Consider the following 14225-nt stretch of genomic DNA (forward strand, 5'->3'; position numbering starts at 1 on the left):
AAAAATAACTATAAAACCTTCAGAAATAACAACGTATTAAACCTGGAAAGTTTTGGGCTCAAATTCCGTCTTCAAAAATAATTCATTGTGAACCTGAATCTGAGTACATTACTAAAAGAATACAAACAGATCAAAGGCAGGGCCTTATTTATTCTTGTTGTTGGTCCGAAAATTTCCGTGTTTAATATTTTGTTCTTTTTAAAAACTGTTTTAATTCATTTGTTTACTACTGTTGAACATTACACAGTATCTAGCAGATTGGTATCACAGTAATAGAGTAAGGATGATTTTATTTACGCTTATAATGACTGTGATTCTTGGATTGACTGGTTCAGCCAACGGCTATGAAGAATACTATGTGGATCTAGATAAAGTAACTCTGTTCAACTGGGTAGACTATTATTTCGAGTATTGCGGTGTTGCATGCATTGATGGAAATTTGACTACAAACAATTTATGCCCTGTTGACCCGTGTGTACCATGTGAGTGCGACATTGACTGTATGCGTAGAGGCACGTGTTGCCCGTCCTTCTACAACAGCCTTCACAAAAATCAAATGGAAACCTTCAACTTCCTCGCCAATATGACGGTCCACAAGGCGTACACCCTAGCGAAATGTGAAGCCTTTCCTTCATTCATCAAGGACGACTGGATAACTTTTTTGAGCGTGAATAATTGTCCAGATGAATGGGAACGTGAAGATATAGCCGACAAATGCAAAGCAGAGGATACCCTGTATTTGGATACGTTTACTCATGTAATCGATTCCAACACGAGGCTAGTATTTAGAAATATATATTGCGCTATTTGCAATGGGATCATCCCTAAAATACATACCTCAACGCCTTTACCTCGTAGTGACAACAACACTGATTTCCTCAGTAACTTTGTGTCTTTGCAAACAATATCTTACAGAACAAAATGTCAGTTTTATGATAATATATATCACGCTGAAGACAGGCTAGATTTTTACTTTTTAGTTTTCAATAACGAGGAATGTCTACTAAGCTTTGAAGAAAATACCAAACTTATCAACTGCCGCACGGACGTCATCGATCAGCCTTTTTCGTGCCATAGATTGGACATGCCTCCAGTTATTGTACAACTTTGCAATAGTCTGCCACCCATTCCTGCTCTGAGAGTAGGAACCTCTAAAAATATATTTTGTTATTTATGCATTAATGAGTTTTCACTTCAAAGAAAAAAAGGGGAGTGCAATCTAAAGGGTGGTGGTTCCTTTACTACTGGCTTGATGTTCGGTACCGCTGTGAAGAATCACAATGATGAGAGTTGTGGAATAAACGACGGATTCCATAATAAGGTGAGATTTCACTTCTAAAAACACAGAGAAAACACAACAAATGAAAGCAATGCAGGTAGAAAACAAATATTTAGACAAAAAGCGATAAGAGTTACATGCAATGCAATTGTTTGGCTGAATATGAATATGATGGAGTGTGTGGAGATTAAAAAGTTACGCATATTGATTGAACATGCCATGTTGATTATTGTGTGTTTGTGTGTGTGTGTGTGTATGTGTGTGTGTGTGTGTGTGGGGGGGGGTTATGGGGTTCAAGTCCAAATAATATCCTAAAATGTCTGGGTTCGAACCTAGTATGCGTGCTATCTATGGGTGATTAAGAAGAACGTTAGGGTACCTTATAAATTACTAATAATAACAAGAGAGTCAAAAGAACAGTAACACCCAATTAAAAAATAAGTTATATACAAAAGTTTAATTATACGTTTACAGGAGAAAATAAAGAGAATAAGTGGGAGGTAGAATGAAGATTATGGATGATGTATATTTTACACTTTTAACTATTAATCCTGTATTTATTTGATCATATGAAGTATGGCTCTAATTGAGTGGATCAAATTTATTGTTTATTTATTTATTTATTTATTTATTTGATTTTAATCATAATATGTGTCACTGTTTGGTGATTTAATAATGATACGAGCCCGTTTGGCTTATCTTTAGTCCAGCCGGGAATTGATCACAAGTTTCAGTTCCTGAAGACTTCCAAACCAGGCTTGGTTGATTCTAGTTGACACTCATCTTCAGACTGGGAATTATGCCTTTTGCACTGGTATGGCCTGGATTGATACTTTCGTGGCTAGGACCTTCTCCCTGGCTTGGACATTTAGCCGAAAAATAGTTAAAACTTTCTTTTAAAAGTTTGCAATTTGGCAACTGTTTCCTCTCTGGGTGATTTAGCGTGTGTCACCGTTAGTTGCAAGGGAGACGAGCTTTGTTAAAATTGACATGCCAAATAATTATAGGAATAGCCAATTAGAAAGAATGAAAATATCTCAATAGTCAACGTGGTAGGACCCAACATTTGAGGAAATGGTGAGAATAATAATTGCAATTGGCTAGTCCCTTAAGGAGACGCGAACCGGCCTGAACGCATAATGCACCTGGAGTCTTTTTAAGAGAAAAGAAAATAATATAGGAGAAAATATGCAAACAATTAAAGGGGAGGATGGATATATGGTAGATAATCTCTTAAGCAAACATTGGAACGCATTCGTGTTTACAATTGACTAAGAAACTGGACGTGTTGAAGTGTCTTAATTCAAGGTGTATATTTCCCTTTGCAAATACTGGTGTCCATGTTTTTCATTTATCAATTGAAAGGGAACTGAACGGACGCGCGAGCAACTGAAATCAGCTCGCCACGAGTATGACTTTTGACTGGGCGAACTTTTAAATTAGGCACTCTTTATTTCTTAGGAACATCGTAAGAAAATTTTGTTTAGTTTTTAGATAGTTATGAAAAAGCTTAGTCGCGCTAGTTACTATTCACAATTACCATACCATTTTACCATTACCATGATAGTAAAGAATATATATATATATATATATATATATATATATATATATATATATATATATATATATATACGAGTCCTTGCCTAAAAAGAAAAAAACAATGTGCCCCGTACCATTTTGGGATAAGAACTAACAATAAATTTTGCTAATATTATTAATTATTAACACACATAAAATCTCAGGATTTCTGCCCTATTGCAATTTTATTTGTTCATAATGTTTTTATTTTGATAATGTAAATCGAAGTAATAAAGAGGCCAGGATTTGGACAGTAAATTTTGGTCGCGTCTATGTAGAAGAGTGGCAATTAGGAGTAAACAAATCGGAGTCCGATAGTTTACCTATAGACCAAGAGTTATCTGGTACTCCTTTTTTTCCTTTTATAGTCGGGTTAAAGCTCCTGACAACTCGACAGATAGTAAGAAAATGTTTTTAAGTTTAAAGAGATAAGTAGTAGCGGGAATTGTAGATTATTAGCACGATATATAGGGACAGGTATGTTCAGAATGTAAATATTAATCCCCGTTAAAGCAGAAGTACTTTAATATAAATTAACAGAACTGCCTCACGAAATAACAAATTAACACATGATTAGCTAAAAGAATAATAGTGCTTTTTAATTCATTAAAGTTTGACTATGGGTAGTTAATTTTATCCCTTATCGTAAACTATTCACTTTTGTGTATAGGTGCTTATCTGCTTGGATGTGACTGGTGGCGGCGTTAAGTTTCTTCTGGTCATTTCGTGGAGGTGTCTATTCCATTCTATTTGTCTCAGTGGATCACTTGTTAGATTCAACTGTGGATCAACTTTAATCAAATAGACATTTACTCGGTCTACAGATGCATATTTGGTCGAGACCACAATCTGAGAAAATACCGGAGCAAATCTTTGACTAGTTGCAACATTTTTATATTCCTCATTAATAGTGATGTCCTGGGGGATTTCAATTAATACCCTTGACATCACCACTAACCTAAATTGCGTAAGTCAGTAATTTAATTAAGGGGATACATGAAAGTTAGTGGGATGGAAAAAGATATGTATCAATGAGAGCATAATAATCAATACATGTAAATACTTAATAGAACTATCGCATGTTAGCGCTAGCACATTTGTAAATGTAATTCGTGTAATGTAATTCATTCATTTGGAAGGCATACATACATATACAATAATATATACATATATAAATGTATTGATAAAGAGAGTGAATGAAACATTTTGTTATAGTAACATGAATTATCAATTACTGTTAATAACATGAGTTATCGTTTTCTGTTAATTTATGTTGTGTCTACTTACGGTCAGGCCATATGCAATATTAATTATCACTCACTACACATACTTGTTTTAAATGGCATTAATTAATAATAATAATACAATGTAAGTCCACCACATACCCCAGTGCACACAATGTTTCTCGCTAAGTAGAATGAATTTCGAGTTTCCACCAGTAGACGTGAGTGATAGGAGGAAGGATAAAATGGGAGAGAGCTAGATATCTGAGTCTTTTGTTTATATATAATTGTCCCTAGAGTTAGTGAATCACAAGAAACAATGAGGTTTGGCAATAATAATAATAATAATAATAATAATAATAATAATAATAATAATAATAATAATAATAATAATAATAATAATAATAATAATAATAATAATAATAATAATACTTTATTGCATCCCAAAAAGGAAATTTTTTGTACAGACGTGTTATAATTTACACATAAGATAAAAATACAATGGGAATAGGATGTATATATATAAAAAAGGAGCAGCTCTCTAACCAGAGCTGCGCTTTATAATATGAATAATTTCAACACTGTAAAATAGTTAAAACTGTCACTATAAATTGAAAATTGAAAAGATTGCAAAACAAATAAATTAATAAATTAATATTTTATTTTTAAAAAGTAAAAATGAGAAATAATTATATAAAATGATTATTGCTTGTTGTTATAAAGCCTAATACTGGACGGCAGAAAAGATTTTCGGTGTCTCTCTGTTTTCGTTGAAATAGAGAAAGGGCGACCACTTCTTTCTGACATAATAATTGATGGTCTTAGTGGATGATACTGGTCATTTAATATTTTAGTTATTTTATTTATACAAAATTTCTCGTATAAAAGATCTACATCGTCAACATCATTTATATAGCGTTTAATGGATTTTTTAATATTTGAATTTATTTTGTTCCTTTCCACTGCTAAGCAATTGCCTCCCCAAGCTGTTATACAAAATGACAAAACACTTTCGATTACTGCTCTATAAAATAATGTGCAGAGGGTTTTATCTATTCTAAACTGAGAGAGTTTTGATAAAAAATATGTACGTCTGCACATCTTATGCCTAATTATTTTCAAGTGTTCATCCCACTTGAGCCTGTCATCAATCGTTACACCAAGGTATTTGTAGTGAGGAACTCGCTGGACGAATTGGTCCTTTAATTTTAACGGTTCTATCGGTTCCTTCACTCTCCTAAAGTCAATCACTAGCTCCTTTGTCTTGCTTATGTTAAGCTCTAGGTGGTGGGCATCACACCAAGACACAAATCTATCAATTTCTTGCCTATAAGCCACTTCGTTGCCATTTGCTATGAGGCCTTGAAGAGCGGTGTCATCTGCAAACTTTATTAAAGGTACACTCAGGTTTTGACTTCTACAGTCATTCGTGTATATTGTGAATAATACAGGGGACAATACACAACCTTGAGGAGCGCCAGTATTTGTAGTTATACAGGAAGATTTGTTTTGCCCTAATTGAACATATTGTGCTCTCTCCGTAAGAAATTCGAGCACCCAAGCAATTATATACTTGTTTAAATTCAGACTAGTCAATTTTTGAACAACCAACTGGGGTTGCATTGTATTGAATACTGAAGAAAAATCTGCAAAAAGCAATCTGCAATAGCTCCTAGCGTGATCTAGATGCCTGTAGATGTTGTTTGTAAACAGCAAAATGGCATCCTCTACGCCACGTCCTGGTTTGTAAGCAAATTGATGACTATCACTCAATGGCATAAACTGATTCCTAATTTTAATAAGAACAAGTTTTTCTAAAGATTTCATGACTATTGAAGTCAGTGCAACAGGTCTGAGATCGTTCATAGTTTCAAGTTTTTCTTTTTTTGGAACAGGAATAATTTTCGAAGTTTTCCAAATTTCAGGGATTGAAACGCATTGGAGGGACCAGTTAAAAATATGTGTATAAATGGGGGAAAGCTGGTGGGCACATTCTTTTAATAGTTTTCCTTTCAATCCATCCGGCCCAGCAGCCTTCCTCTCGTTTAGTTTCGAAAATACAAATCTCGTTTCCTCTTCACTGACCTCAACAGCCATTTCATCTTCCAAAGCCCTGTCTAATTTATGTTTTTCATTTTCAATATCAAATTTGTTTGCTGTGTCGAAACGTGAATAAAATTTATTTAAAGTTTCAATTTCGATATCTTCTGATATAATCGTGGGCTTTGGATTATAGTTAACAGCAGTTTTAAGCCCCCGCCACGTGTCCCGTATATCCCCAGAAGAAAAGCATTTTTCAATTTTATTTTTGTACTTGTCTCTACAACTAGATATTACCCTCTTTATCTCTTTTTGTTTTGTTTTCAGATCTTTTTTGTTTCCACTAGTATAGAGAGTTTTCTTTTGGTTCAATAAAAGTTTTAGATCTTTTGTTATCCAAGGCTTATTGTTAGGATAATATTTTATTTCTTTTTTACAAGACACTAGCTGTTCACAGAATTTTAAATACTCACTCACACAGTCATTCAGCTCATCCACACTATCACATGATTCGATAAAAACATTCCAGTCAGTGCATTCAAAACAACCACGCAAATCTTCACACACACTTCCGTTCCAGATCTGTACACTTTTCTTTACTGGTTTTACACGTTTAAAAACAGGGCGGTAGGTGGGGAGTAGCAAGAGCATGCAGTGGTCAGATAAACCTAATGGGGCGCGGGGTAAACATTTATAACTATTTTTAATATTACACAGGAATAAATCTAATGTTTCTTTGTCCCTTGTCTAGCAGTCCACGTATTGATGAAGTCCCGGGAGAGTAAAATCGTTACATTGGTTAAAATGCCAGGGTTTTTACTGATGGTTTTCTCGAGACTAATCATATTCTGCCTAAGTCATCGTAGTTAACGTCAAGAAACGTGTGTAATCCTAATTATGTCTTATATTATGTCTGTTGACCACGGTCGGTCAACTCCACATTGCTCTACCGCCTATCGACTGGGCGTTAATAAATGCAGTATCAATCGCGTAGCTATAGCAGATGGCCTTTTGATTATGCAAAGGGCAATAACAATAAATATATTGGCGACGCTGTGGGAATATGTATTGATTTATTTACAATCCTGCGAAAGTTAAGAAGAATTTTAAATAGATCACTAAAAGTATATCATTGAATTGTGTGTTTTTTATACTCTCATCAATGTTATAAAATTAATACAATTGGTCAGGATTTACGTAAAAATAAACAAAAAATACATGGAACTTCAGATTTTCGTATTTTACTATAAGCTGTATTCCTTAAATCGATAATTTTGATGTTATTTTCCTGTCAACTTCACATATATTTCTTTGTCAAACAAATATGTTGCTCGATTTTGAGGAATAAAAACTTTTATAGCTTTTTTGGATGGTAAAATGTATTTTTAGTTACAATTAGATGTTTCCTAATTATTATATGGCATGTACATTTTTCATTAGATTTATTTCAGTTTCTTGTTTACATTGACGATTAGTTTCGAATCTCCTCCAAAAAGCATGATGAAAATTCAGTTAATATTTAATAGGTATGTTATTGATGAATAATGAATGGGGGGCATTCTAACATGATTTCGTTTTTATGTAAAGGGAAACCTGTTATTTAATGATAGAAACATGTATTTAGCTTTCTTGTTCGTATCTGTCTTTCTCCTTTCATTCGAGATTTGAGTTGACATAAATAGTTCTCACGCTTTCCGGACCAAACATTCAACCCGATGAAAGGAGACTCGTGTGGACCCTCTGTCTTCACTCGATTTATTTCTTTGTTCATCTACACTTGCGAGCATTAGTGTAACAACATTTCTTCTTTGAGTGATTAGAAATTTTGTATAGTATGTGGCAAATTTGAGTATATTCCGTTCATGTCACAATCATGAAATGAGGTCAAGGGGCCATAACTCCGTAATGGCTGGACCGATCGTTACAAAATGAGTATTTAGCATTAGTGTAATAACTTTGCTTCTTTCAGTAATCAGAATATTTTTCATTGTTTTGTGGCAAATTTGAGTAATCAGTCTCCTCCGCTCATGACGTACTCATGGGATGAGGTCAAGGGCAATAACTCCTTGATGGGTGGAGTGATCTTTACAAAATGTGTTTTCCCGGACTTGAGAACACAAATATAACAACATTGCTTCCTTGAGTGATTAGAAATATTTTGTAATTTCTTTATTTATTAGAAAAATAACTATAGAAATAGTCAAGGGCAATAACTCCGTAATTACTACATAAATGCCACACAATTTGTGTTTCTGAACTTAGGAGTAATAATCAAACGACTTGTCTTCTTTAAGGTGTTAGGAATTATTATTGGTTAATGACGTTATGGTGCATGTAGACGAGTCCATTCCAGTGAAATCCTTATGATAGATAATGGCACTAGCTAATTGGCATTGACTCATATACAAATGAGTGCGAAGTCCCAGCTGTGAGATTTTTTTCCACAATGATTTAAATCGATCGACATTTGAAGAATGAGTTTGATAAATGAGTCATATATTTTTTATGATTTATCTTTAATCTTCAGGTTCGTTGTCTGCCTTTGTTTTGCCCAGATGGTAAAGTCCTCAACAAGAAAACCCAGTCTTGCGACACGGTATATAACCAGGTTCGTGGATTGACATATAGATTTGAGATGAGATTACTTAGCAAGAAAATAATTTACCATAATCTTGCTGGAGCGATTTGGAATTTCCTTTCACAAAGGATTCCCCATTTAACGTTGTGGACTGATATTGAGATTACGAATTGCTATGATTTAGATACCAATAGCTCTTACCAAGTTGTTTGGTTGACGGCACGTGTTCGGGCATCCTTCAACATGTCAAGAACTGATTTTGAAAATAAAATTGTTGACATTATTTTCAACAATACCTGGCTCGTACCATTTATGGAAGAGGAAAATAAAAAGGGCGATTTATTAATTCACTTATTATGCCACGGAATACATTTTTGTCGTATTTTAAATTGGCAAAATACGGGTTATCGCTGTGAATTAAATATTGAAAGATGGCACGATAATAAAACCTCTCTCCCTCTACATGATACTGGAATAGAATTAAGCCCACGTCTTACTTGTCCGTACGTGAGCATCGACGTCACCAACATTAACAAAACATTTAATGTAGGAGACAACACAACGCACGTCATTCTTGGAGTTGGTAACCGTGAGATTGCTGTGGCCTGGGAACCAAGGACCATGACCTATGAGCCTAATCAAATCCATATTTGTAGTTATTTTTATAAACGTCTTTTCCAAGAGATTGTCAGTAATAGATTTTCCATGGATGAAAAAGTCACAATGATTCAGTTTTATTTAGACAATTTGTGTTTCCTTCTGTCAAGTTTATTTCTCTCGGCATCCATCCTGACCTATGTAATATTCCCATCTTTACGCTCTGTTCCTGGAATTAACACACTGTGCTTGTGCATTTGTCTTCTTACAGCACACGTATCGCTAGTCATCACATCTGTGTTTGGTACGCGAGGTCTTTTCAAAGAGACTTATTGCGTTATACACGGGGTTATCCTCCACTACAGCTGGGTTGCATCTTTTACATGGATGAACACTTGTTGTATACACATGTACCGAGTCTTCAGAGGAACTGTCACTGGCTCGAAAAGGAAGCAGTTAATGTGGAACTGTCTTTACTCTTTCGGATTTCCCTTATTGGTTGTGATGAGTATAATTGCTGTCACATTCGTTTGGACTAAAGGCAAATCTATGGCATACGACGAAAAACGATGCTTTTTAGACACCGATACATCAATCATGATCCTTATAATGGGCGTGCTGGTTCCTCTCTTGATCACGGTGGTGATAAATGCGGTTCTATTTGCTGTGACAGTGAGAAGCATGATTGTAGTCAAGGGTCTTGGGACAGAAATTAAAGGCAAACACGGGGTTGTGACTTATGTCAAGCTATCAACAGTAACTGGTTTATCTCTTTTATTCACAGCAGCGGCCATTCAATTTAACATTCCGATTTTATCCCTCATCGCCAGCCCTTTCACTTGCCTACAAGGGGTCTTCATATTCTTTTCATTTACGGCCAACAAGCGTGTGCTTAGTCTCTATAAAGATTGGATTTCTGACATGATTACACGGTTCGGTTCACCACCAAAACAAACTGTTGATAAAAACGCAATATCTATGAATGACCGGCAGAAACTAAACCAGATAAAGAAAGGCACAAATGCCTCTGGTTTAAAATAATGAACTTTTTCCAAATAATTTCCTTTCTAATAAAAATGAGTGTGTAATCTTTTATGATTAGCTTTAAGAAATGTGACTTTTTAATAATTCGTTACCAATATTTTTGCCGGCGATAAAAATAATTATCACACCTAATATTTTATATTTTCCTTTCATATTGCAAATAACAATGTTAAATTGAATGTAAGCTTCAATTTGATATAGGAAAACAGATAAAAAGGACGTTTCGGGTTTCCCCTTTATCAACAAAACAGGATGAATGAAACACTGGAGACGAATGATATAATTGTGGTAGTGGCGTTGTTAAGATGAATAAACAAAAACACTGATGGGCAGGAAATAGTATGCTCCTTTGTAAGCACGAATTAAAATAGAACAATATATATTAAAAGATTGGGTAATACTTAACAACGTTCAAAACAACAATTAGTTAGCTATTGTCCGTTTACAACAGGGCGAACGCATGTGGATATCGTCACAACCTTCTGATAGATTTTAATGATGATTGTCTCGAACACTAGAGTTGTGAGTGACGTTATGATTTTTTTTTGCAACGGTCACAGTAAAATAATTAGAATATTTTTTCTTTACGCTTTATGAAGACAGAAGGGTCTGGGATGAGTGAACATTTGGATGGTTTAAAATGACAATCTTATACATAGTGAATTCTGTTGTGATTACGATCACTCAACTTCTCACAGGCTTGACCAGGGGTTTACTTTTCACGAGATTTATATCCACTACTCATAAACATTGCCACCCTGAATTCAAAATGACACATCAAATTGTGCGCTTTGTACATACTTGACATAAACAATGTTTACATTTTAATAGTTAAAAGACAGAGGCATAGATTCCTGTTATGATTTTAACATTCATAAAACTGGAAAATAATGGATTAAACAAGCAGAGAAGAACAACAAAGTGCAACAATACTCTCGATGTACCTCAATTAGAATAATTGACATCTGGGAGAGTGAGAGAGAAACCACCACTGACTGACAGCAAAGTGTTGTACCAGTTGTGGGAGTAAACTTAAAGATAAATGTTGTGGATGCAGATAGAGATACAATAAACAGCTCTAGGAAAGTACGAAGTGATCTCCAAAGAGCATAATCGTGAAATTTACCAGCAGAAAAGATGAATTTCGCGTATCGTCCTGGAAGATCTTACACTAACAAATCTCCAAAGGCTGAAAGAAATCAGAAAACGCCACTTTGTACAGAATGCTTGGAACGGGAAATTTTATGTCACAACAGATGATGGGATCAAATAAATGTAACTGATGATATCACATACATACTTGACGTTCAACATAACGTAACCGAGAATATTTCCAGAATTACGACAACATCGGCCAGAATTTTCCATAGTACACAACAATCATCATCAGTGTATAGAGAATCCCATATGAAATCCAACAACCATGATACCCCAACCTGCAGCAAATACCTATCAGATGAAGACACGCCCAGACCTCCAAACTTGACCTCTGGGAGACATCACGTTCACTATTACAATCGTGGGACAAGAACAAGAGGAAGTCGACAACAGCAAGACGTAACCGACGACTACAGTTTCGATAATTGACCTGGAAACGAGGAAGCCGAATGTATTCAATCCAGTGATAATGTTAAAAAATCGATCAGACACTGATTTCAAATTTGAATATAATCTTAACGGATATGCCTTATATACGAATAGTGACCCTGGAAATGCGTTTTGATTTAAACTTCTTCTACTATAAATGATCAACAATTTTATTTTGATGAAACTACGAAAAAAGAGTGTTTGATGTCAGTTCGGATAAAATAAATTATCGCTTCTAATCGGAAATATTTATGGACAACACTGTGCAGATAAGCTAAATTTTAGTAATAGCTTTAAGACAAATGGATTATATATTCTCGCAATCCATTTAAAGGGGTGGGGGTGGTGAGCGACACTAAAGAGTCATTTTTTTATTTGATGACATATCCTAAACTTCTATGCACAGTCATAATGTATATGTTTGGGAAGGATGATTGCATATAATATTTTTCGAAAAAAGGTTGCCCGTTGCTATGGAAACGACGCCATATGGGAAAATAAACATCAAATCTTAAAAAGTCAAAGGCTTTTTTTGTTTATCAACCCATTGCCATAATATTTTGGGCAGAGGTAGAAAAAAGGAAATTAAAGAGGCTCGAGAAGCTAGATTTTTAATTTTTTAATTAGAAACTTTAAAAATTAAGTTCAAAGTTATTACTTGATTATTCCCCTTGAAAATGTTACATAATTTCAAATTACTCATAAATTATTTTTCTTTTTAAATATCCGGCTCCTAGAGGACCTGCGTATTTGTATGACACTTATTTTTTAGAAAGTTGGAAGAAGATTGTTTGAAAAATGAGGGAGGAGATAGGTTTTTAGTTCGAAAATTGCAGTTTTGAGAAAAACGCATTTAAAAGTCAAAGTAAACGAGTTTAAGGCAAAACTCTCCTCTCGCTCTCTTATTGGATTGTGATCACATGGCATAATTAAGAACAAAGTGATTGGTTGTTGAAGACAGAAGAGAGTTTTTACTTTTCATTAATACGTTTTTGCCTTTACTTAGTTATAAAGACTATTTGATGTTCTTTCTTGAAATCAGTCCACTGAAACTAAAAATGGTCAGGATTTAACCATACTATAGATCGCAAAATACGTTGGTTTCAGTTGAAAAAAAAACTGAAGATGAAGGTTTCATGCAATTATTTATGCAGACAAATGGTCACATGACAACATCCCCCCCCCCTTTAACTGATTTTGATTACTAGTGATTTTAATTTTCCTCTTATTAAACGGTTTGGATCTTGTCATGCATTTCCTGAAAAAGTATTCATGGAGGAAACCCGAGATGCATTTCTTGAAGAAATGGTAAGAAGACCAACAAGACTCAGACACAATCAGACAAGTTTTAGACTTACTTCTAGTTAACGATGATAGTTGGATTGATTTTGACCACCTTCCACCAATCGGTAAAAGTAGCCATGACCTACTTTCTATCTCTTTTAATTTTTCCAAACATGTTTGTCGTTATAAAAAATTATAATTATTTTGATTATTACAATGGTAATTATGAAGCATGTAGACATTAAATGGGAATTGTTGATTGGGACACTTTGGAAGACATGTGTGTGGATGTTGCTTGGTCAGTATTGAGAGATAAGATAAATTCTGCTGAATTGAAATATGTTCTTCTTAAAGTTAAGCGTAAATTTAGTAAACCCATTTGGATGATTAAATAGACACATGATAAATAGGAAACAAAACAAACACTATTAAAAATATATATGAAACTTTGATCACTAATTATGAAAGCTATGTAACAATACGAAATAAAGCTAAATTTGCTATATCAGATGCAATCATATTACATAAATCTAAATTGGCTCGAGAATGTAAAGCTAATGAAAAATGTTTCTGGAAATATGTCAATTCTAAACGTAAAAGAAAGACCGGTGTCGGCTAAAAGTCGATGGAAAAGGCTGAGGTGTTAAATATATATTTTTCACATATTTTTGTAAATGAGGATCACGGTAACATCCCATTCGTTGACAATAACAACGATAGGAATTATATTACTGATTTTTTATTTTATTTCGGAAAATGAAATAATCAAAAAGTTGTTGTCACTTTATGTAGAAAAAAGAATTCTCCGGATGGTCTCCATCTTCGTTTACTCAAGGAAATTGCGACACAAATAAGCCATCCCCCTTTTATTATATATAACACATCTCTATCAGAGGGTGAAATTCCAGAAGACTGGAAATTAGCCAATGTGACTGCTATTTACAAAATAAAATGAAATAGAAACGAACCTGGCAATTACAAACATATTTGTTTAACGTGTATTTTATGAATAGTT

The 14225-nt window shown here is 34.3% G+C and overlaps 1 protein-coding gene across 1 annotated transcript in view; it reads left to right on the top strand.

Moving 5' to 3' along the window:
* Positions 1-12444, top strand: part of LOC144959702 (uncharacterized) — a 19593-nt gene extending 7149 nt beyond the window's left edge. Inside the window, exons 2-3 of the mRNA XM_078892384.1 lie at positions 248-1321; positions 8648-12444. Coding sequence (XP_078748510.1) covers positions 284-1321; positions 8648-10336 — 2727 coding nt within the window. The 5' untranslated portion in view covers positions 248-283 and the 3' untranslated portion in view covers positions 10337-12444. The remainder of the gene's footprint in view (positions 1-247; positions 1322-8647) is intronic.
* Positions 12445-14225: the final 1781 nt, after the last annotated feature.

The sequence above is a fragment of the Berghia stephanieae genome, chromosome 14, assembly GCF_034508935.2.
Source record: "Berghia stephanieae isolate SIO BIC M18660-M18661 chromosome 14, UCSD_Bste_1.3, whole genome shotgun sequence".
In the NCBI taxonomy this organism is placed as follows: domain Eukaryota; kingdom Metazoa; phylum Mollusca; class Gastropoda; order Nudibranchia; family Aeolidiidae; genus Berghia; species Berghia stephanieae.